General features: G+C 44.8%; 1 protein-coding gene across 1 annotated transcript in view; it reads right to left on the minus strand.

Annotated features, from left to right (window-relative positions):
* The window catches only part of NOBOX (NOBOX oogenesis homeobox), a 23512-nt gene extending 10701 nt beyond the window's left edge, over positions 1–12811 (minus strand). The window contains exon 1 of the mRNA XM_010844883.1: positions 12675–12811. Within this exon, the coding sequence (XP_010843185.1) occupies positions 12675–12811 (137 nt within the window). The remainder of the gene's footprint in view (positions 1–12674) is intronic.
* Between the last annotated feature and the right edge of the window lie 11691 nt (positions 12812–24502).

Raw genomic sequence — 24502 nt, forward strand, 5'->3', positions numbered from 1 at the left:
AAAAAAAAAAAAACAACCAAAACCCCACCTGCCAGTGCAAGAGATGCGGGTTCGATCTCTGGGTCAGAAAGGTCCCCTGGAGAAGGGAATGGCAACCCACTACAGTATTCTTGCCTGGGAAATTCCATGGACTGAAGAGCCTGGCAGGCTACAGTCCATGGGGTTGCAAAGAGTCAGACATGACTTAGTGACTGAACAACGACAACTCATAATATATCACCATGGCTTGTGTTTTTGTAATTTGCAAAGTGCTTTCCCTTCCACGCGAATCCCTTCCCTATGCACCTCTGTTTTACAGGCAGACGGTCTCCTTTCTGCTCCCTTTTGCCCCTCTCCAGGATTGCAAAGCTGGGTGCCCACTAGAGCCTGGCATTCAAATTCACCTCAAAACCTGGCCCCGACCTTCCCTCAGGCTGCATCTGTGTCTTCCTTCTCTTCGTCTCCCTCGACCCACACCCCCACTCTTGTCTCCTCAGAGTCTCCTCTGGTTCTAACCCTCTCAACTTCGCCCTGGATGGCCCTCGCCTTCTCATGCCTCAGGGCCACACATTGTTTATAGGCCTGAAACATTGTCCAGTCCCTTTTACTTCTGGCAAAGTCTTACACTTCAAAGCCCAACCCGCGTGTTCTCTTTCCTGGGAAACCTATCTTGGCTTTCCAGTGCCAGAAGGAACTGCTGCTTCCTGCGTGCTCCCACTGTGCCGTGTTCCCAATGATGTATTACACCACCTAACCCAGGCTCACCAGAGAATTCTGTGAACTTCCCACCAGCCGCTGAGTTCTTACGTCTTAACAAACATCTGTTCACACCAGGCGCTTCCTACCTGCTCTACAAATATCAGCTCCCTGAATTTCCACAACCCCGGAAGGTTCTGTCATTAGCCTCATTTTATCACAAAGAAACTGACATACAGAGCTTATGTGCTTTGCCAAAGGTCACAGAGCTGGTAAGCGGCACACCCAAGAGCTGAACCCGGTTAGTCTGGTTCCCGCCTGTACTCGTAACCACTGGGCTTTCCTGTTTATTTCATTTATATCTATGTCAAGATCCTCCCGGTCTTGGCATGGTGGCTTGCACATGAGGATCAGTAATTGTTCATTGACCAGGAATTGATCACCATCGTCAGGAGTTAGCAGAGGAGGGAGGGAGGTGGCTGTACCTGGGCAGGGGAGCAGCACTGATGCAGCTGTTTGAATCCTGACCGTGGTGGTGGTTGCATGAGTCTACACTGAGATCAAATGGCATAGAACTAAACAGGGTTGGGGGCTTCCCTGGGGGCTCAGGTGGTAAAGAATCTGCCTGCAATGCAGGAGACCCAGGTTCGATGCCTGGGTCGGGAAGATCCCCTGGAAAAGGGAATGGCAACCCACTCCAGTATCCTTGCCTGGAGAATCTGATGGACAGAGGAGACTGACAGGCTACAGTCCACGGGGTCACAAAGAGTTGGACACGACTGAGTGACTGACAGGCTTCAGTCCATGGAGTCACAGAGAGTCGGACACGACTGAGTGACTGACAGGCTATAGTCCACAGGGTCGCAAAGAGTTGGACACGACTGAGCGACTGACACACACGAAAACAGAGCTGACCCTGGAACAGCATGAGTTTCAACAACACAAGTTTGTAAATGTGCAGATTTTTTTAAAAATAATAAATACTGTAGAATTACATGATCCATAGTGTATTAGCAGATGTGGAACCTCATGTAGGGAAAAGCCACAGATACAGAGGCCGATTATAAGTTGTGCATGGATTTTCGACTGTGCAGAGGATTTCGACTGACCTCTGCATTGTTCAAGGGTCAAATATATATGGGACTCTCCAGGCAAGAATACTGGAATGGGATGCCATTTCCTTCTCCAGGGGATCTTCCCAATCCAGGGATCAAACTCAGGTCTCCCACTTTGCAGGCAGATTCTTTACTGTCTGAGCCACTGGGGAAGCCAAGACCAGGCAAGAGTACTGGAGAGGGTTGCCATTTCCTTCTCAATGGGATCTTCCCAACCCAGGAATCCAACCCAGGTCTCCTACATTTTAGGCAGATTCTTTACCGACTGAGCTACGAGGGAAGCCCCAAGTATATATACATATACCTGCAAATGAGTGTGTGTAAAAACTGGTGAAATCTGAGTGAGGCCTGTGGATTGTACCGGTATCAGTTTCCTGGTATGATTTTATACTGTAGTTATGCAGGATGTTACCACTGGGGCAAAGGAATATGGGATCTCTCTGTATGATTTCTTAACACTTCCTGGGAAACTGTAATTATTTCTCTGATGACCAGGTGTAGGGTCATGGCTCCCAGGAGAAGGTGCTCTGCCAGGAGCCCTCAGGGTGCGGAAAGAGAACTCTGCCTTCTGGGCAGAGTGAGTTCGTTACTATTCTTTCCTTGCTTTCAGGACGTGGCCTTGTGTCCTCCTGGGCTTTGATGCCTTCATGGTCTCCTGTGACCTGGTTACCCATCCGCTCCAGAGCCAGTTAATCGTGTGAAAGGTGAGGTCACATCATGGTCAGCAGGTTCCTCTGTGCTTAGGGCACCAAGCTTTAAGGTCCACTAACATTAGAGTGACAAAACCAGCTCTTTGGAATTGAAGATGACCTGCCCTTGTGTTTAAATGTTTCCTTTTGCTTGATACCAATCAAGAGCAGGATCGCTAGTGTAGGTTAGAAGCTACCAGCAACTTCCTTTGCCTGCTGGAGAGGATGGTAAAATATTAGGCGTGCGTTTAAGTGGGACAGAGATGAAGTGATGGACAACTAGGTTGATTACCCGAGAAATAATTAGGCCAGCAAAACCTGTCACAGAGTTTGTTGGAATGACAAGGGGGCTGTAGAACTGGACGGGCTGCTAGACCCCGTTTTAAGCTCGCAAAAAGACTTGTGATCATCTCTATCTTGTAACTGAGGCGCTGCGTGTGTTATTAAATTGATACAAGGGAACTTGGGCCTCGCCTGGGCCACCTGGCCTTCAGTTAGGCTGTGTCATGCAGAGTTCCAAAGAGAGGGAGCAAAAAGCAACAGAGACGGGGAAGACGTTTTTGGAATCAGAGATGCACTAGACAATATGGACATGAATTTGAGCAAACTCTGGGAGATAGTGGAGGACAGAGGAGCCCGGTTGCTGCAGCCCATGGGGTCAAAAAGAGTCGGACACAATTGAGCAGCTGAACAAAAGCAAGAAGAAGATGATGTTAGATCTATCTTGCTTAGTCAGGAGATACAGTTTCTGATCTCAACTCTCAGATACGCTGCTCCAAGGCCCATTTGGTTTGGGCTCACCAGCAAGGGCAAGCACTGTTGGCTTTCAGACTTTTCAAGCTTAACCTTATTTTCAAATGGAACTTCCGATTCCCGCCCGAAAACCTGTAACGCCCCCAAGCCTCCCTCTCTTTGTATCAGTCACCCAGTTGGAATCATCCTTGATTCAGTGCTCTCCCTCACACCTTACGTATGAGCCGTGACCATTCAACCTCCAAAGCCTTTAACTTTGCATCTCAAAGCTTTTAACTTCTCTCCATCATCACCGATCCAAGCCCCTCTCCTCTCGGGCCTGTTCTTTAGTGACAGCTTCCTAAACGCATCTCCTGTCTCCAATCCTATCCCACTGTAATCCATCCTCCACAGACTGGCTAGGGAGACAGTCTTAACATGAAAATTGCCATATGTGACTCTGTTGTTTATATGCCTTAATGACGTCCCATTGTACTGGGAGGAAAATAAAAACATCTTACCAAGGCCCTGCACGATCTGGTTCCCGCTTCATCTCAGGTCGTTCAAGCATCTTAGACATACTACATTCTTCTGTCTCAAGGTCTTTACATATCCTGTTCCCATGCCTGCAAACGCTCTTGGTGGTTTTTATGGCTGATTCCTACCCAGGTCTTGGCTTAAGTGTTATTTCTCCATGCAGAGTCCTTTGGCCACATTATCGACCTAACACCTACCTCCTAATATTTTCTCTGTTTTTATTACTATTCTTCACACAACATGTAATTATACTTTAGTTTACAGACTGTCTCCTCTACAGTATCTTGAGCTCCCTGGGTACTGAAACTAGTGGTTTGTTTCGCCAGTATCAATCCACATAAACAACAGCCCTGGCGTGGTGGCTGACTTATGCATGTTAGCTATTTGGCTAATGAATGTGTGTGTGTGCGCGCACGCGCACTCTCTCACATGGTCAGTCGTGTCCAACTCTTGCAGCCCCATGGACTGTAGCCCACCGCATTCCTCTGTCCATGGAATTTTTCAGGCAAAACTGCTGGAGTGGTTTGTCATTTTCTCCTCCGGGGGATCTTGCCAACTCAGCAATCAAACCCAAGTTAAATCTCCTGTATTGGCAGGCGGATTCTTTACCACTAACACCAACTGGGAAGACAGATGAATGGAGGAATAAAAATATGGGGTTTTGTTGTTGTTTTTTTTTTTCAGTTGGAAGGGAGAAAAAGATGATCAGATTCATGGTACAAATGGCAGTTTCTGATAACTCATAACCTGATCTATGCTGCTGCTGCTAAGTAGCTTCAGTTGTGTCCGACTCTGTGCGACTCCATTGATGGCAGCCCACCAGGCTTCCCCGTCCCTGGGATTCTCCAGGCAAGAACACTGGAGTGGGTTGCCATTTCCTTCTCCAATGCATGAAAGGGAAAAGTGAAAGTGAAGTCACTCAGTCGTGTCTGACTCTAGCGACCCCATGGACTACAGCCTACCAGGCTCCTCCGTCCATGGGATTTTCTAGGCAAAAGTACTGGAGGATTTAATAAGGCCATTAAATTGGAATGCTTCCTAAAAGTGTTGGCCATTTTGAGAACTGAGGAAACCAGAACCCAGGGGTAAAATGTGGCATTTTAGTGCTTGTTGTAAGGAACACAGCGAGACTTGGCATGCCTCTTTGGTAAAGTCCATATTCATCAGAGGCCATGGCTTTTCAGAGAGAAAGCAAAAGCCAGAGCTACAGCTTGTTAGGGCTTCTTCAGTCTTCAGAAAAAGACGCAAGCGACTTTATATTTAGAATGGGTGTTTTATAGATCACATATAGGTGGATCTTGTTTTTTTATGACAGCCTCTGCCTTAATTTTTAAGATGTTTAGTCCACTTATACAATGTATCACTCACAAATAATGATTATTAATATGGTTGGATTTAGATCTACCCTCTTGCTATTGTTTTCCCTTATCATATCTTTTTATGCCTTATTTTTGAGTTCAGTTCAGTCTCTCAGTCAATGTCCAACTCTTTGTAACCCCATGGACTGCAGCACACCAGGCTTTCCTGTCCATCACCAAATGCTGGAGCTTGTTCAAATTCATGTCCATCGAGTTGGTGATGCCATCCAACCATCTCATCCTGTGTCATCCCCTCCTCCTCCTGCCTTCAATCTTGCCCAGCATCAGGGTCTTTTCCAATGAGTCAGTTCTTCGCATCGGGTGGCCAAAGTACTGGAGCTTCAGCTTCAGCATCAGTCCTTCCAATGAATATTCAGGACTGATTTCCTTTACCATTGACTGTTTTGATCTCCTTGCAGTCCAAGGGACTCTCAAGAGTTTTCTCCAGCACCACAGTTCAAAAGCATCAATTCTTTGGTGCTCAGCTTTCTTTATAGTGCAGCTGTCACATCCATACATGACTACTGGAAAAACCATAGCTTTGACTAGACAGACTTTTGTTGGCAAAATAATGTTTCTGCTTTTAAAAATGCTGTCTAGGTTGGTCATAGCTTTTCTTCCAAGGAGCAAGTGTCTTTTCATTTCATGGCTACAGTGACAGTCCATAGTGATTTTGGAGCCCCCCAAAATAGTCTGTCACTGTTTCCATTTTTTCCCCATCTATTTGCCTTGAAGTGATTGGACTAGATGCCATGATCTTAGTTTTTTGAATGTTGAGTTTTAAGCCAACTTTTTCACTCTCCTCTTTCACTTTCATCAAGAGGCTTCTCAGTTTGTCTTCACTTTCTGCCATAAGGGTGATGTCATCTGCATATCTGCGGAGAAGGAAATGGCAACCCAGTCCAGTATTCTTGCCTAGAGAATCCCATGGACAGAGGAGCCTGGTGGGCTGCTGTCCATAGGGTTGCACAGAGTCGGACATGACTGCAGCAACTTAGCATGCATGCATGCATTGGAGAAGGAAATGGCAGCCCACTCCAGTATTCTTGCCTGGAGAATCCCAGGGACAGAGGAGCCTGGTGGGCTGTCGTCTATGGGATTATACAGAGTAGGACACGACTTAGCGGCAGCAGCAGCATCTGCATATCTGAGGTTATGGCTATTTCTCCCGGCAATCTTGATTCCAGCTTGTGCTTCATCCAGGTTGGCATTTCTCATGATGTACTCTGCATATATGTTAAATAAGCAGTGTGACAGTATACAGCCTTGACATACTCCTTTCCCAATTTGGAACCAGTCTGTTGTTCCATGTCTGGTTTTAACCATTGCTTCTTGACCTGCATACAGATTTCTCAGGAGGGAGTAAGTAAGTGTCATTTTTGAGTAATTAAGTGTTTATATGATTCAGTTTTATCTCATTTGTTGGCTTATGAATAATAACATTGATTTATGACATTTTTTGACTTTTTTTAGTGATGGCTTTAGGACTTTGTGGGTACATGTCTAACTATCACTGAAGCTTACCTTCAAGTGAAATTATACTATTTCACAAAAAATATAAGAGCCTTGCAACAATGTATTTCTGTTTTCTCTCCCTTTCTACTATTGTCAAAGGTTTCTATTCTACATGTAATAAAACATATAATACATTGTTACTATTTTTTGCTTTAAACAGTTAGTGATTTTTTAAAATACTTTAAAAAGAAAATATCATATAGTAACACATATATACAGAATCTAGAAAGATGGTACTGATGAATTTATTTAGAAATAGACATAGAGAACAGACTTATGGACACGGGGTGGGAGAGGAAGGGGAGGGTGAGATGTATGGAGAGAGTAACATGGAAAGTTACATTGCCGTATGTAAAATAGATAGTCAATGGGAATTTGCCAAATGAGTCAGGGAACTCAAACAGGGGCTCTGTAACAACTTGGGTGGGATGGGGACAGAGATGAGAGGGAGGTTCTAGAGGGAGGGGACATATGTATACCTGTGGCTGATTCATGCTGATATTTGGCAGAAAACAACAAAATTCTGTAAAGCAATTATACTTCAATTAAAAATAAAATTTTTAAATAAGAAAAAATACTATATTTTATGTTACTCACATGTTTACCATTAGTAAGCATTTATTACTTTGGAAAGAACAGATTTCCATCTAGTATCATTTTCCATGTTAAAGAAATTCCTTTACCATTTCTGGTAAGAAAGAAATTTCTTACCATTGCAATGGTAAATTTCTTACTATTTCTCAGTGGTATAAATCTGATGATGGATTTATAGTCCTGAATAGTCCTTGTTTTACCTTTATTTTTGAAAACTGGGTGTAGAGTTTTAGGCTGACAGTTGTTCTTCCTTTTGGTGCTTTATATTTTTTTAATTTTTATTTTAATATTTTAATTGGTGAAAAATTGCTTTACAGTTTTGCGTTGGTTTCTCCCATACAACAGTACAAATCAGTCATAATTATATATATGTGCACACACACACACGTATATTTCCTTCTCCTGAGCCTCCCCTCCCTCCATCCCACTCCTCCATGTCATCACAGAGTGCCAGGTGGGCTCCCTGTGTTATTTAGCAACTTCCCACTGTTTTACATGTCATAGGGTATATATGTCAATGCCGCGCTCTCAATTCACTCCCCCTCACCTTCCCCCACTGTCCACAAGCCTGTTCTCTGCTAGGCTCATCAGGACCATTTTTCTAGATTCCATATATATGCCTGTTTTTCTCTTACTGACTTTTTTCTCTTTCTGACTTGCTTTACTCTATAAGAGGCTCTAGGTTCATCCAGTTCACTGCAACTGACTCAAATTTGCTCCTTTTTCTGGCTGAGTGATAGCCCGTTGCAGGATGTCCCACAGCTGCTTCATCCATTCATCTGTCATTGGAAAACTAGGTTGCTTCCATGTCCTGGCTATTATAAATATCGTTGCAATGAACACTGGGGTACATGTATCTTTTAGAGTTGTGGTTTTCTCAGGATATACACCCAGTAGTGGGATTGCTGGGTCATATGGTAGATTTATTCCTAGTTTTTTAAGAAATCACCATACTGTTCTCCACACAGTTGTACCAATTTCCATTTCCCTCAACAGTGCAGGAGAGTTCCCTTTTCTCCACATCCTTTCCAGCATTTGTTGTTTGTAGATATTTTAATGATGACCGTTCTGACTGGTGTGAGCATTCCTCTAATAATGAGCGACATTGGGCATCTTCTCATGTGTTTATTGGTCATCTGTATGTCTTCTTTGGAGACTTTTGGTACTTTAAAGATATGGGTCCACTTGTCTTTTGTATTGTTCCCGAAGAGAAGCCTGCTATCATTCTTAAATTTGTTCCTCTGCCTCTACGCTTTTAGTGGATTTTAAGATTTTTCGTTTGATTACTGGCTTTGCAGATTGATTATCACATACCTTAGTGTAGATTTCTTAAATGTGTCTTGTGCTGAGGGTTCGTTCCCTTCTTGGATTTGTGCATTCTTAGTTTCCAGCACATTGGGGGATTTTTCATTCATTATTTCTTCAAATATTTTTTCTGTCTCTTCTTCTCATCCCTTCTTCGGGGACACAAATTATACTTAGCCTTTTGAAATTGTCCTATGGTTCACTGAGGCTTAATATGCTGCTTTTCTCTTTTCTTAGGCCATTTCCTCTCCGTGTGTCATTTTGGAGAGTTTCTATTTCTATGCCTTGAAGTTTTCTAATCTTCAGTATCTATAATTAATTCCATTCAATTTATTTGTCATCTCAGACATTAATTTTTTTTTTCCATCTCTAGAAGTTTGATTTGGATCTGGTGTCCTCCATGTTTCTACTTAACATACACTCATTGTCCTTTGCATTCTTGAATGTAATTATGTAATTATCTTGTATGGAATGTAATTATGAATGTAACCACTGAATGTTCTCATCTACTATTATTGAGTCTATCAATATGCTTTTGTCCTAATGATGAGTCACATTTTCTTGCTTCTTTGAACATCTGGAAATGTATTAGATGTCAGACATTTTACCTTGTTGTATATATAGGAGATGTGTATATAAATACATATATTTATATCTATATCTCCTATGTATACAATAAGATCTGTGTGTGCATACATACACACACAAACACACATATATTTTAGTTTATCCTTGAGTTTTGCTCTGTGTTATGTGATTTGCAAACACTTTAATCTTTTCAGGACTCACTTCTAAGTTATGTTACATAGAACGTGAGAAGTCTTCAGTCTAAGACTAACTTTCCCTACTTCAAAGGCAGCACCCTTCTGAGTACTCTACTTGAAGGGTTCCTCCACTCTGGCTTACAGGACTACAGCCTATCCCTGGCTCTGTGTGAACTCCAAGATTGTTTGCCTTCTCACTGGTTCTTTTCCCAACTAAGGTAATTTCCTTACGCACATGCAGTGATCAGTGCTCAAATGGGGACTTGAGGGGAACGCCCTGGAGATCGCTGCATTCTTCTGCAGTAGTCTCCTCTCAATGCAGCTCTCTCTGCTCCGTGTAGGGCTTCCTTTCCTGTGAATTTCCTCCATCCTGTGAATTCCCTGAATTCTCAGTCCTGTATCCTCAGCCTGCCCTAGAATTTCCTCCAAGCAATAACTGGGGTAATTGTAGGGCTCAGTTCATTTATTTCTCGTTTCTCAGAAATGACTCTTCTGCATCGCCTGTTGTTCAGTGCCTGAAAGTCATTGTCTCATAGATTTTGTATAGTTTTTAACTTGTTTAAGATGGTAGGGTATATCTGATGCTGTCTGTTACTCCATATTGGCTGGAAGTGCTCACAAACTACCTTATAAATTTCAGTTAGTTCTCCCCTGCCTACAAAGTCAAGTTCAGACTCCTTAGTTTAGTGTACTCAGTCCTTACAAGCTGACCTCATGATGGCCCCAACCCTCACCCTACCCATTTTCAGTAAATCAAAACAATTTGCCAAATCTTGCTCATGTCCAAACTTTCTCATCCTCAGTGCATTGCTGTTGTTTAGTCACTAATTCGTGTCCAGCTCTTTGTGACCCCATGGACTGTAACACGCCAGGCTTCCCTATCCTTCACCATCTCCCAGAGTTTGTTCAACTCATGTCCACTGAGTCGATGATGCCATCCAACCATCTCATCCTCTGCCACCCTCTTCTCTTCCTGCCCTCTATCAATGCATTGCACATGCTCTTCTCTCCACCAAGGAAGACCTTCTGCCAATGTATCCCCCATAGCCAAATCCTACTTGTTCTTTAAGACCCAGCTCAATTATATATATATTCCTCCCTTAAACATTTCCAGACCTCAGTGTTAGCTACTACTGCGTATTCTCTCGGCACTGAGGGTATAGCCCTGTCATAGATGTAGGACACTTTTATAGAGATCCTTAGTTAGGCTTCTCCACCTGACTGAGGTCTCCTAGTCTTCTTGAGGGTAATAACTTCTTCGTCTTAGGCACATTTTCATCCCTCAGCCTCGCCCAGGACCCGACTTGTAGTAGATTCTTGGCAAGTGTTTGCTTAAGGAATGAACGTCCTGTCTCAGTGCAGATAGTAGTGGCTTGCCCATCTGCAGAACTTGGAAATTATAAATAAGAAAACCAAAATATGACTTGCACCAGAAGAGCTGCCGTCGTGCAGCAGGGGCTCCACGTGTTTACCAGTGAGGGTGCTGAGCAGCTGCAGTTTTCTTCTAGGACATTATCCCACATAAAAGCAATTTATAACCAGTGGTTTTGTTCCTCTCTTTCACAGATGGTATACTTCTGTGATTTCTATAAGAAGTAAGCACAGGAAAAGTTATTCCTTGGGAGTTTCTTTGACTTAATATGATCCTTATTAAAGCATCAGCTTCCACTCTGAGAGATAATTGTCATTAGGATATAATTCTGACAAGATTGAAGGCCAGGATCTTAGAGACTTAGAACTGAGATATCCCTGAATTGTCTTCAGTTCAGTTCAGTCACTCAGTCGCGTCTGACTCTTTGCAACCCCATGAATCGCAGCACGCCAGGCCTCCCTGTCCATCACCAACTCCTGGAGTTCACTCAGACTCACGTCCATCGAGTCAGTGATACCATCCAGCCATCTTATCCTCTGTCGTCCCTTTCTCCTCCTGCCCCCAATCCCTCCCAGCATCAGAGTCTTTTCCAGTGAGTCAACTCTTTGCATGAGGTGGCCAAAGTACTGGAGTTTCAGCTTTAGCATCATTCCTTCCGAGAAATCCCAGGGCTGATCTCCTTCAGAATGGACTGTTTGGATCTCCTTGCAGTCCAAGGAACTCTCAAGAGTCTTCTCCAACATCACAGTTCAAAAGCATCAATTCTTCGGCACTCAGCCTTAGACATCTACAATTAGGATAATGTGTATTGGAAATTCAAGCTTCTGGATTGTTCTTTTTTTTTTCACTTGTCATAATACTTTTACTTTTTAATTTTATTTTTAATTGGAGGATAATTGCTTTATAATATTATGGTTTCTGCCATATATCAACATAAGTCAGCCACAGGCATACATATATTCCCTCCCTTTTGAACCTCCCTCCTATCTCCCACCCCATCCCACCCCTCTAGGTTGTCACAGAGCAGCAGATTTGGGTTCCTTGCATCATACAGCAAATTCCTACTGGCTATCTATTTTACATATGGTAATATATACATTTCAACGCTTGATTGTTCTTGAAAGCCGACAATTTAGAAAAGAGCAAACATTTTGGAAGCCATAATCAAGATGGGAAAGGGTAATTAGCTGTGTCACCAAATAAAGCAAAACCCACCAAAAATGTAAAGAAAAAAATTCCTGAGTTTATTTACTTGCTTGCCAGGCAAGAGAAGACAGAGAACTGAAGAAATTCACTGAATGACTTGGGGATGGTGGGAGCATGGATGGAGGGGCTTTATCTGCTAGAATGAAGGCTTCATAATGGTTATGCTGAGCAGTGATTGAAAACTCCTTCCTCTCTGAATGGCCCAGGATGCTCCATATGTCTATATATGATTTACTAAAACAAGTCCATTCATCAGAAAAGTGTCTATAACTTGATCCTGTAAGGATCTGACAGATTACTCAAAATTCTAAGTCCTTGAGCAGCTTGGTTTGAATAATTGTTTGCTGAAAGTTTGAGATTGTTTAACGACATCACCTGGTTGGAAACAGTTTTGGTGAACCCTAGCTTTGATGTTGATCTCTCCTAGTCATATGTAGCTGTCAGTGGAAGGTTTCCTTTTATTGGGGTGATGGTGTGATTTTTCCCGTGAAGAAATTTGGAGGAACACACCCAATTTCACGTAGAGAAGGGTATGGAATGGGCTCTGTATTGGTGGGAGAAAATTAATGGTGTTACACGCGTAGGACTCCTAACAAACTATCAAATGCTGAAGAAAAGAACCTGGACTCTGGAGAAGGTAAAGGTTAGTTTTGCTTTGCAATTTAGCCACTTGTTAGCTTGACAAATTTACCTATGTCTTGGGTTTTCATGTAAAGCAGACTTAACAGTATCAATTTCATTTCAGTTGATGGGAGGATTAAGTGAGATAATATATGTAAACCAAGTCCCACAGTGGCCTATCTGCTCCTTACCTGATAAACAGTGAGTAGCTGATGGCTTTCCTGGCCTGCAAACCCCCATCCACATGCATCCCTATGTAAGTGAATGCCTCGGCTTTTCCTCCATCCTCTCTGGACTCCTGGTCTCCTTCTGAGCATTCCCCTCCCATGCTTGCCCCCGCCTTTCCCTGTTTATCCCCTTTTATTTCTCCCTTCTCCTTTCAGTACTCAAGATACTGTTTGTAGGTCCAAAAGATATTATTGTTGTTCAGTCGCTAAGTCGTATCCAACTCTTTGCAAGCCCATGAACTGCAGCACACCAGGCTTCCCTGTCCTTCACTACATCCCTGAATTTGCTCAGACTCATGTTCATTGAGTCAGTGATGCTATCCAATCATCTCATCCTCTTTTATCTCCTTCTTCTCTTGTCCTCAGTCTTTCCCAGCATCAGGGTCTTTTCCAGGAGTTGGCTCTTCACATCAGGTGGCCAAAGTATTGGCGCTTCAGCTTCAGCATCAGTCCTTCCAATGAATTTTCAGGGTTGATTTCCTTTAGGATTGACTGGTTTGATCTACTTTCTATCCAAGGGACTCTCAAGAATCTTCTCCAGCACCACAGTTCAAAAGCATCAATTCTTTGGCACCCAGCCTTCTTTATGGTCCAGCTCTCACATCCATACATGACTACTGGCCAAACTGTAACGGCTATATGGACCTTTGTCAGTGAAGTCATGTCTCTCCTTTTTAATACGCTGTCTAGATTTGTCATAGCTATTCTTCCAAGGAGTAAGTGTCTTTTAATTTCATGGCTGTAGTCACCGTCTACATTGATTTTGAAGCCCAAGAAAATAAAATCTGACACTATTTCTACATTTTCCCCATCTATTTGCCATGAAGTGATAGGACCAGATACCATGATCTTTGCTTTTTGAATGTTGAGTTTTAAGCCAGCTTTTTCACCCTCCATTTCACCTCCATCAAGAGGCTTTTTAGTTCCTCTTCACTTTCTGCCATTAAAGTGGTATCATCTGCATATCTGAGGTTGTTGATATTTCTCCCAGCAATTTTGATTCCAGCTTTGATTCCACTCAGCCCAACATTTTGCATAATGTGTTCTGTATATAAGTTAAGCTGGGTGACAATATACAGCGTTGATGTACTCCTTTTCCAATGCTGAATGAGTCCCTTGTTCCATGTTTAGTTCTAACTGTTGCTTTTTGTCCTACATACAGACATTTATTCATATTTTTCAATACTAAGTTAGCTACAACTTTAGCACAGAATTCCTCTTTGTTGTAAGGTTCTAAATGCTTCTTGTTGGAAATTGAGCTTCTTTGGGGAAGGTAAATAATCAAATGTAACTACTAAGGAGTTTTAGATTTGGAAATATCAGAGAATCAGCATCATGGATGCCCAGAACCAGTAAGTATGTCTCCTTTTATCCCTCATCCCAAATACAGAGCCCAATGTGGACGATAGCATCATCTTGATTTTCCTCAAGCAGTAGAAAACTTCTGTGACTGGGCTGGAACTATTGAGCAAGGCTGGGTAGTCTGTCATTCTCTATGATCACAAAAGAAATTGGGCAAGATGTGAGGATTCTAGGAGACAGAAGAATTAGTGGAATTATGAACTAACAGATGCCCAAGATCATGCAGAACTAGTGGAGAACTGGGTACCTTGTTACAGGAAAAGAAATGATATGCCTTTGAAAATTTATTAGGCTTGTGATTACTGGCCCTAAAACCTGAGAGGAAGTCTGAGCTTTTTCCACCATTGTTTACGGCATCTAGTTTGAAGCTTTCTCTTTGCTAATGGAAGACTTTCTAAAGGAGTGACACAGATGCATGGTAGGCAGTGATGCAGAATGATCACTGTGATGTTTCACAACTTCTTTAGGCAAGTTTGAGATTCCGATGTTAACTGTACATAAAGGGTCATCCATGAAGGATGTGTGCAGTGTGAATCTTGAAGCCGAATCTGGATTCTGTAGACTGATGTTGAATTAAATTTCAGAGAGAGTTTCGGGTGGCTCAGCGGTTAAGAATCTACCGGCAATGCAGGAGTAGCAGGACCCTGGGTGGGGACAATGCCCTGGAGGAGGACATGGCAACCCACTCCAATATCCTTGCTTGGGGAATCCCCATGGTCATAGGAGCCTGGCGGGCTACAGTCCATAGAGTGGCAGAGAGTCAGACATGACTGAAACGACTTAACACAAACACACACACACACACACACACGGAAAAGAATAGCTTTATTGCTTTGCCAGGCAAAGGGGGCTACAACGAGCTAATGCCCTCAGAACTGTGTGTTCCAACCTGGAGCAGGTAGAGAGAAGTTTCATAGTAAATGGTTCAAAGAGGGCATGGTCAGCTCATGGACACTGTGCTCATTGGTTGGTAGTGAAGTCAATGGGAGGCAGCATTATCAACCTTCTAGTTCCAAGGGGTCTGGGGTCTACATGCTGCTGGGCAGCATACTGTTAACTCCTCCCACCAGGTAGGGGTCTCAGTATCTGCAGGACACCTCAAAGACTCCATCATGTGTGCCCCTTGAGGGGAGTCGCGACTCTGCTCCCAGGCTGCACCGTGGCTTCTTCTGACTGTTTCCCATCTATCTCACAGCCCGTCTTCCCTAATTAACAACTGTTTGAACCAGCTGTTGGAACTCAGGAACGGTACTGGAGGCTGAATTAAGCCCATTTCCTGTAATCAAGAAATGGGGGACACAGAAAGGCTTTGGTACCCAGCAGCTCCACACAGTCCTGGCTGCTCTTGATCTTGCCAACTAAAGAACATGTTCACAACCTAAAAGCTGACAGATGTTTTATTCGGTAGGAATTTTTAGGACTTCAAGCTTGGGTGGTGGCATCTCAAGTAACCCTGAGAGAACTGCTCTGAGGAGGAGAAGAGCCAGGTTATATTGAAGTTTTGCAACAGAGCACATGTCAAAATGATTATTGTTAATGAAAGAAAATCAGATATCTCCAGTTAAGGAATTTAGCGCTCTTCTATGTATGGAAAGATGCAAGATTCTGGGCTCACTGAGATCATTCCTTCAGCTGTTGGGGCCAATATCCTGTGTTTGCACATCTGAGTTTCCTCAGGGCTCGCCAGCTCAGTGTAGGCTGTGGCTGCAAACGCTGATGACTGACGCCCTTTGCTAATGTGGCAGAAACTATTCCAGTTCCGAGTTTGAAGACATCAGAGGCGAGAAGACAAGTTACCTGCTGCCCACAAACTATTACATGAAGGTAGAACAAGAAGACGTTAACTGCAATAAGCACTGCCACTCTGTAAGGTCAGGGCTGGGAGCTCTGTCCATTTACTCTTCTTTATGCCATCTTCTCATAAGAAAGAGGAACCTTTTCTTCCACTTTCTGGCCTTTCTCTGCTGTCCGAGGGGAGGCTTACATTTTTAAATATAAGCTCTCCCACTACATAATTAGTCCAATTCTTCCAGTTTCTTTAGGAACTTCTACTCACCTATGTGCATTGTTAAGTCTTTCCCCAACCCCCTATGGATTTCATCCCCTCTCCTTGAATGAATTTTATCGATATATGTATGACGCATTCTGTGTGCAAAGCAGGATGCCTGGGTTACAGAACAACATCGATGCAGAAGACTCTTGATCCTCAGTGGTGCTCATAATCTAGTGGAAATAGGTGGGAGAGAGAGATTGCCTGATAACTTTTTAAAAATTAACCTTGGGTTACACTGGGTCTTCACTGCTGTGCTGTGGCGAGTGGGGCTGCTTTTCATTATGGTGCCTTCTCTTGTGGAGCACGGGCTCCAGGCACCAGGCTTCAGTAGTTTTGGCGTGCGGGCTTAGGTACTCTGAGGACTGTGCCATCTTCCCAGACCAGCGATCAAACCCATATCCCCTGCATTGGCAAGCGAATTCTTAACTACTGGACTACCAGGGAAGTCCCTGGTACGATAACTTTTTGAGATACTAATTTGCACAGGCATATCTTGGTAGTATTACAGGCTGGGTTCTAGAGCATTGCAGTAAAGTGAATATCAGAATAAAGAGAGTCACATGCATTTCTGGGTTTCCCAGGGCATCTAAAAGTTATGCTTACACTACACTGTAAAATATTAAGTGTGCGGTAGCATTATGTATTTTTAAAATGTATGTGCCTTAATTTAAAAGCATTTTATGGTTAAAAATGCAAAGCATCATCTGAGGCTTCAGGAATTTGTAATCTTTTTGCTGGTGGAGGGTCTTGCCTCAGTGTTGATGAGTGCTGGCTGATCAGAGTGGTGGTGGGTGGTTGAAGATTGGGATGGCTGTAGCCATTCCTTACAATAAGACAGTGATGATGTTTGCCACATCAATTGACTCTTCCTTTCATGAAAGATCATGAAATATTGTGTGATAGCATTTTCAGATCAGATCAGTCACTCAGTCGCGTCTGACTCTTTGCAACCCCATGAATCGCAGCATGCCAGGCCTCCCTGTCCATCACCAACTCCTGGAGTTCACTGAGACTCACGTCCATCGAGTCAGTGATGCCATCCAGCCATCTCATCCTCTGTCGTCCCCTTCTCCTCCTGCCCCCAATCCCTCCCAGCATCAGAGTCTTTTCCAGTGAGTCAACTCTTTGCATGAGGTGGCCAAAGTACTAGAGTTTCAGCTTTAGCATCATTCCTTCCAAAGAAATCCCAGGGCTGATCTCCTTCAGAATGGACTGGTTGGATCTCCTTGCAGTCCAAGGGACTCTCAAGAGTCTTCTCCAACACCACAGTTCAAAAGCATCAATTCTTCAGTGCTCAGCCTTCTTCACAGTCCAACTCTCACATCCATATGTGACCACAGGAAAAACCATAGCCTTGACTAGACAAACATTTGTTGGCAAAGTAATGTCTCTGCTTTTGAATATGCTATCTAGGTTGGTCATAACTTTCCTTCCAAGGAGTAAGCGTCTTTTAATTTCATGGCTTCATTCACCATCGGTAGTGATTTTGGAGCCCAGAAAAATAAAGTGTGACACTGTTTCCACTGTTTCCCCATCTGTTTCCCATGAAGTGGTGGGACCGGATGCCATGATCTTCATTTTCTGAATGTTGAGCTTTAAGCCAACTTTTTCACTCTCCACTTTCACTTTCATCAAGAGGCTTTTGGGTTCCTCTTCACTTTCTGCCCTAAGGGTGGTGTCATCTGTATACCTGAGGTTATTGATATTTCTCCCGGCAATCTTGATTCCAGCTTGTGTTTCTTCCAGTTCAGCATTTCTCATGATGTACTCTGTGTATAAGTTAAATAAACAGGGTGACAATATACAGCCTTGACGAACTCCTTTTCCTATTTGGAACCAGTCTGTTGTTCCATGTCTAGTTCTAACTGTGATAGCATTTTAGCCACAGAATAACTTGCAAAATTATGTCAATCCTCTCAAACACTTTCAACAGTAAACTCTCTTAGTTTCTATGGTATTGTTCATTCTCTGCTGCTGCTGCTAAGTCACTTCAGTCGTGTCCGACTCTGTGTGACCCCATAGACAGCAGCCCATCAGGCCCTGCCGTCCCTGGGATTCTCCAGGCAAGAACACTGGAGTGGGTTGCCGTTTCCTCCTCCAATGCATGAAAGTAAAAAGTGAAAGTGAAGGGGCTCAGTCGTGTCCGACTCTTAGTGACCCCATGGATTGCAGCCCACCAGGCTCCTCTGTCCATGGGATTTTCCAGGCAAGAGTACTGGAGTGGGGTGCCATTGCCTTCATTCTCAGTCCTGTTTTTTTTTTTTTTTTTTTTTAAGATTTTTTTGACATGGACCATTTTTAAAGTCCTTACTGAATTTGTTGCAATGTTTTATGTTTTGGTTTTTTAGACACGAGGCATGTGGGCTCCCTGACCAGTGATCAAACTTGCACGCCCTGCATTGGAAGGCAAAGTCTTAACCACTGGGCCACCAGGGAGGTCCCCTCAATCTTTAAGCAATCCTTTGACCCTTTGCTCTCTGAGCATGCATTCTCTTATATCTTTATATTTCTTTCTCTTCAGTATCTGGAGGAAATTATTATGGATTCTAATTTTGGCCTCTAGTGTTCTCCAAGTCTTTAAGCATAGGCAGAAAAGGAATTTATTGGAAAACATGTGAGTAGTTCAGAACTTCAGGGATGGGAAAGGCTGGGAATGTCATATATGGAAAAGTGACTCAGCAGAAGTCAAGTTCCCACCGAAGGCAGAGTCTGGGTTGGGCGTCCCCACAAGCATCTTGACACTAGGGAGGTCAGTGCTGTGAATTATGTTTCTTCAGTCTCTCTCGTGTCTTTGAGACTCTCCTTTAAGACCCAAAGTCCGGGTAGCAGCACCTAATTGATGTGGTCTTGATACTTCCTAACCCTCTAGCCGCTAAAGGGTAGAGGCAGGAATAGCTGGTTTCTAGGTTCTGATAGTGAGAAGCAGAGGCCTCCTCCCACCAGAATCCACAGTAAGGATTCTTCCAAAATAGGAAGGTGTCTGGAGGCTGAACATATAAGCAAACTTGCCCTCTGAGGGTTATTTCCTGCTTCTATTCTATCAGGAAAGTCAGGTTCATCCTGGATCTGTAACTGTAGCCCTCCTCTCTCGCTCCTTGGTCTCCTGTCTTTACAGCTACCTTCAGAGCCTTCGTCTTGATTGGTCTGTGGTCCTCCAGACTTAGAAAGACTGAGTACACCATCTCTTTCCCCTTCTCATCCTGTGTATTCCTTCAAGAATCACTGGGGAAACTAGGTAAAAATGCAGATTTCCTTGATTCACCCCCTCCCCCCCCATCCTGATGCTGTGCTTCTGGAATAGGGTCCAGGGTTTCCCTCCCCCCCCATCCTGAAGCTGTGCTTCTGGAATAGGGTCCGGGGTCCCCCTGCCCCCCCATCCTGATGCTGTGCTTCTGGAATAGGGTCCAGGGTCCCCTCCCCCCGCCATCCTGAAGCTGTGCTTCTGGAATAGGGTCCAGCGTCCCCCTCCCCCGCCAGGGTCCAACGTGCTTCAGGTTTACCAGGTGGCCCAGGTGGTTTTTCTACTTGTGATGGATATTCTTTTTGAGAAATAGGGTTCCCGTCTGTTATAAACTCTGGCTGACATTTCCCTCTGCCGTCTCTCTCAGATCTTTCATTTCCTCAAAGCTGTATGCCTTCCGTACGCGATGCACGCCGTTTTCGGGACTATGTTTCTCCATTATTGGCTCATCATCTGTGTGCATCACCAGCGCTGGTGGAGAACCTCGTAGGCAGCTCTGGGGGGTCGCCAGGCAGGTAGAGGGAGACTGCCTTCTATTTTTCACTGCCCTGGAGATTTGACTGTTCGCCCAGAAGTGGGGTTCTGTGTGACTGCTCTGGGTGATACAGTAGAAGTTGCCCGGAAAGGCACAGGTAAGGACCAACCAAAACGGATGCTGACTGTAAATAACAGTGGGGACCTGATGCAAACCTGACCTGAATCCTGATCCTCATAAGTAGTACGTTGTTGAGGTCCTTCAATGGACTGGAACCTGGTGGTCTACAGTCGATGATGAGAAAGGGAAAGAAGGAGAGAGGCTAATATTTCCTAGGTTACGCAGCCAGCTTTCGCGTTCCAGGAAGTCAGCTAGAAAGAGAGAGAGAGAGAGAGAGAGAGAGAGAGAAAGAGAGAGAAAGACATGGGGACCCAAGCTGTGATAGAGCAAAGGTGTTTTAATCAACGTGGTGTGGGCATTTATACTGTCTTACAAGGTAGTTATTCTCAGATAAAGATTAAAATTCCAGACTTACAAAACAGAGGCGATCCATATTAGAGAGAGAGTTGTAAACAATCACTTTCACTGTATGGTTCACAAGAAGGAAGAAGGTACTTACACCGGATAGAAAACTAACCTAACGAAGGAAATGCCTGGATCCCTCAGCCCCGGGAGAGGCTTGCCTCTCCTCTTAATTCCTGAATATTCAGGAATTAATAAGGAACAGAGGATTCCTGACAGATCCAAAACAGCACTCAGGAAGCCTCCTGTTCAATGCTTCCTGACAGTATGTAACTCTGGGCTTCTGGTTCTGCACAGGCATTCATGGAGGCCCATCTGCGCAGTCGCGCCACAAGTCAGGTGAGTTGTCAGGAGATGTTCTGCAAGATGCATGTCAAATGTGACCTGCAGTAGAAGCCATTCCCTTTCATGAGGACATTAGAACACGCCCTTATGAATTCCTTTAGATACCCTCCTTTCCAAACTTCATGCTGAATTCAAAACTTCCTCTTTCTCCTACCACAATCCTATTCGCAGGAAATTATTCTGAGAATTTTTTTCCCCTTTTCACTGCTCTGGTGCCAGTAGTACAGCCTTACCTCCCGTCTTTCTGGTCAGCAAGGGGTTAGAATAAAGAGGCTGCCTCCCTCTGCATGGACAGTTTTTTATTAAACAATTTTCTTTTGTCTTGTACTTTATATATTGATGTGGTTTTATGTCTTTCCTCACCTTGACATATTTTTGGTAGGTTTTAATTTAAAAGTTGAAGAGGGAGGTCTCCTTTCCTTGATGCTTTGACCTCTGGATTAGAAGATGGTCGTAGTAAATCATCAGAGGCAAAGAGGTGAGAAAGTACCATTTATTCCGGGAGGGCTCTACATCATAGCTTGACCTTAGACTCACAGGAATGTGAAACACCAGAAGAGAAGCAAGCACGGTGTCTGTTCCTGACCTTGAGCAAGGGGAGGACCTGCACAGGATCGCTGCTCCCTTGTTTCCAGACGGGAGGAAAACCCTGCTCCTCCAGATCAGATCGGGAGACTGGCGGTGCCACCAGCCACTGAGTGCACAAGCTGGACGAATACAGAAACTTAGAGCATTTCCAGTTTACCTGGTACCTGTGGCACGTACAAATCGAGCTTCACACACTCTGTGCTGTAAGAAATACTACATTTCTTATGCTCTCCAAGTCATTCTCGTTTTGATGATAAATCTCTCTAGGCTGCCAAGAAATTTGATGTGTCTTTCTGCAGGCTCCTCCTGGGTTCTGGGCCTTATATACAGAAGGGACCCCTGTAGATAGATGACTTTGGTCATCTATCCCTATAGGTCATTGCTGGGGCATCTCTTGTCCTTGTCCACAACGTCTCCTCTGGCCCGAGAGCTCTCGGCGTGGGGGGAGGGAGTCGTTGGCAGAGAGGACCAGGGATCCTGTCCTCTGTCCCCTCTGAGACATCACTGCTTTCCCCTCCCATGGTCTTCCCCTTGGTCTGGCCCTTTCTGTCACAGATGAAGGCCTTTCTGCTCATCTGCTTCTCCGACCCCCTCCACTTTATCCCTCAAACCTGGCAGAAGAGGTGGGTTTTGTGTTTTCTTTCTTGTTTTTTTGGGGTGCACTGTACGGCTGGCACAATCTTAGTTTCCCAGCCAGGGACTGAAGCCGGGCCCTTGGCAGTCAGAGCCGAGAGTCCTAACCACTGGACCAGCAGGGCATTCCCTCCAACCTTGTCCTTAAACTGAACTGTTAGGACCCAAATGTTATTTTTCCTTTCCTTGAGAACAGGGGAGACAGTCTCAACCAGTGAGCATTCCATCCTTGGGGTGTAGGAGAGGAAACCCAGACCGAGTAATAAAGGCTGTACCCTAAAAGGACTTTATGGCTTGGTAAGGAAATGGACTACCCTGCATGACTCTGAGGAAATGCACGGAGTGAGGCGGAGCTCAGTCCCAGCTCTGCTTGGAAGCAGCCAGCTTCAGTGTCCCCAGAAGGAAAGTTGCTCTTGAGCACGTGGAGCCTTTAGGGGGTAACACCTTTGAGTGGCAGTCGATGGTCACCAAGGGCCAAGAACAGGCTGTCTGGCGCTAACAGTCAAGCATCCCCGTGGAGAGGCCACTGTAAATCCTCTTCTTTCAGCCTTGCTTTGTCCGTCAGACACTGTCTTTCCTACCTTTGGAAGCAGCCATCAGAAACTACATCAACACTGTCAATCTTGAACATCTTGTAGAGAAGACCAACCCAGGAGAACAGATTCAAGCATGTCCATGTGCCATTTGACCTTGAAGCTACTTCCTGTCTGTGAACCCAGGGCACATGTATTGACATACATTTTAGTTAAGGCTTGGCTGCCACCTGGTGGATGACGTTCTCCAATAGGTACATTTCAGTATTGAACAGATCAGGAAGATGCCTGTGCCATTGGTCACTGGTCACTGGTATGCTTGCTGCTAAGTCACTTCAGTCGTGTCCGGCTCTGTGCGACCCCAGAGACAGCAGCCCACCAGACTTCCCCGCCCCTGGGATTCTCCAGGCAAGAATACTGGAGTGGGTTGCCATTTCCTTCTCCAATGCATGAAAGTGAAAAGTGAAAGTGAAGTCACTCAGTCGTGCTCGACTCTTAGCGACCCCATGGACTGCAGCTTACCAGGCTCCTCTGTCCATGGATTTTCCAGGCAAGAGTACTGGAGTGGGGTGCCATTGCCTTCTCTGACTGGTATGCTTGGATGCCTGGAAAAGATATTCTGAAATGGTTTGGTTGCCCGAGGGGAATTAAGGACCTTTGTTGTTCAGTGGCTCAGTTGTGTCCTACTCTTTGCGACCCCGTGGACTGTAGCCCATCAGGCTCCTCTGTCCGTGGGATTTTCCAGGCACAAATATTGGAGTGGGTTACCATTTCCTTCTCCAGGAGATGTTTCCAACCCAGGGATCGAGTCCGAGTTTCCTGCATTGGCAGGCAGATTCTTTGCTGCTGAGCCACCAGGGAACATGAGTATAACTGTGTTTATGGCTTATATGTGAAGTCCTGTCTCTCTGCAAACAGAGACTCATTAGTCAAATAAGCCTACAACAGCAGGGTCAATGCCTTCTATTCCCAGCTCTGAGGTTGTGCAAGTGAATACCTAGCTCTGCAGAACAATTTTGAGGCCAGAGTTATTAGGATTCTTCCTTCCAAAGGGAGCTAGAATGGAACCCTAATGATTCCACCCCAGGTGTGAAAACTCCTGGAAACTACCCCCTCATAGAACAGATCACAAGGAAAGAATTCCAGCAGGAAAGAATCCCCATTTCCCTCTATCAGATGACTGCCCTGTAAACAGAGAATGTGGAAAAGGTAGGATGGAAAATCAGTCAAGGTCGATTTTTTTTGGGGGGGTAAGCTAGGTCTTCGTTGCTGTGCACGGGCGATCTCTAGTTGCGGTGGGTGCGGGCTCCTCTCCGGCTGTGGTGCGCAGGCTTCTCACTGCAGTGGCTCTCCTGTTGCGGAACATGAGTTCCAGGGTGCTGGGGCTTCAGTAGTTGTGATACACCAGCTTAGCGCCCCTCGGCATGTGGAATCTTCCTAGATGAGGGATCGAACCCATGACCCCTGCATTGGCAGGCAGAGTCTTAACCACTGGGCCACTAAGGATGTCAGAGTCTGTTTTAACAATGCTGGATACCTGATAGATCTTCCGTAAGTTGACTTCTTCCTTTTAAGCGTCTAAAAGGACCACACAGGCCAAGGGAGAATGGTCTATCTGCTTTTGCATTCTGGAGCCATTGAGGGTAGAAGAAACATCTTTATATTGTACAGTGACTTTTATAGTATATTGCATCGAATTTATACCCCTTCCCAGATCCCCTTGGCTCCTTTTTTCCCAGGCCTCTAGATGCTGAGTCCATGAGAGTCCCACCACTGCTCTCCCCTCGCTAACTCCACTGTCCACCTTGTTCTCCCCCAGGGTGACTAGGGGTCTAATCAAGTTGCACATGGACACCAAGGCTGCCCGCATCCTGGGAGAGGCCACGGCAGGCCACTGAAGTGCCTGGAATTCGGCTTCCCTGGTGGCTGCTTGGAAGTCTGGCCACGAATCTGGTGGAAGGGCAAGGGGTAGGGACTGAGCTGTGGGCAGAGGATGTAGCTTGTGCAGGAGCCTTGAGACAGCAAAGAGAGTTCGGGGAA

This window comes from Bison bison, unplaced genomic scaffold, assembly GCF_000754665.1.
Source record: "Bison bison bison isolate TAMUID 2011002044 unplaced genomic scaffold, Bison_UMD1.0 scf7180017864211, whole genome shotgun sequence".
NCBI classification, from domain to species: Eukaryota; Metazoa; Chordata; class Mammalia; order Artiodactyla; family Bovidae; genus Bison; species Bison bison.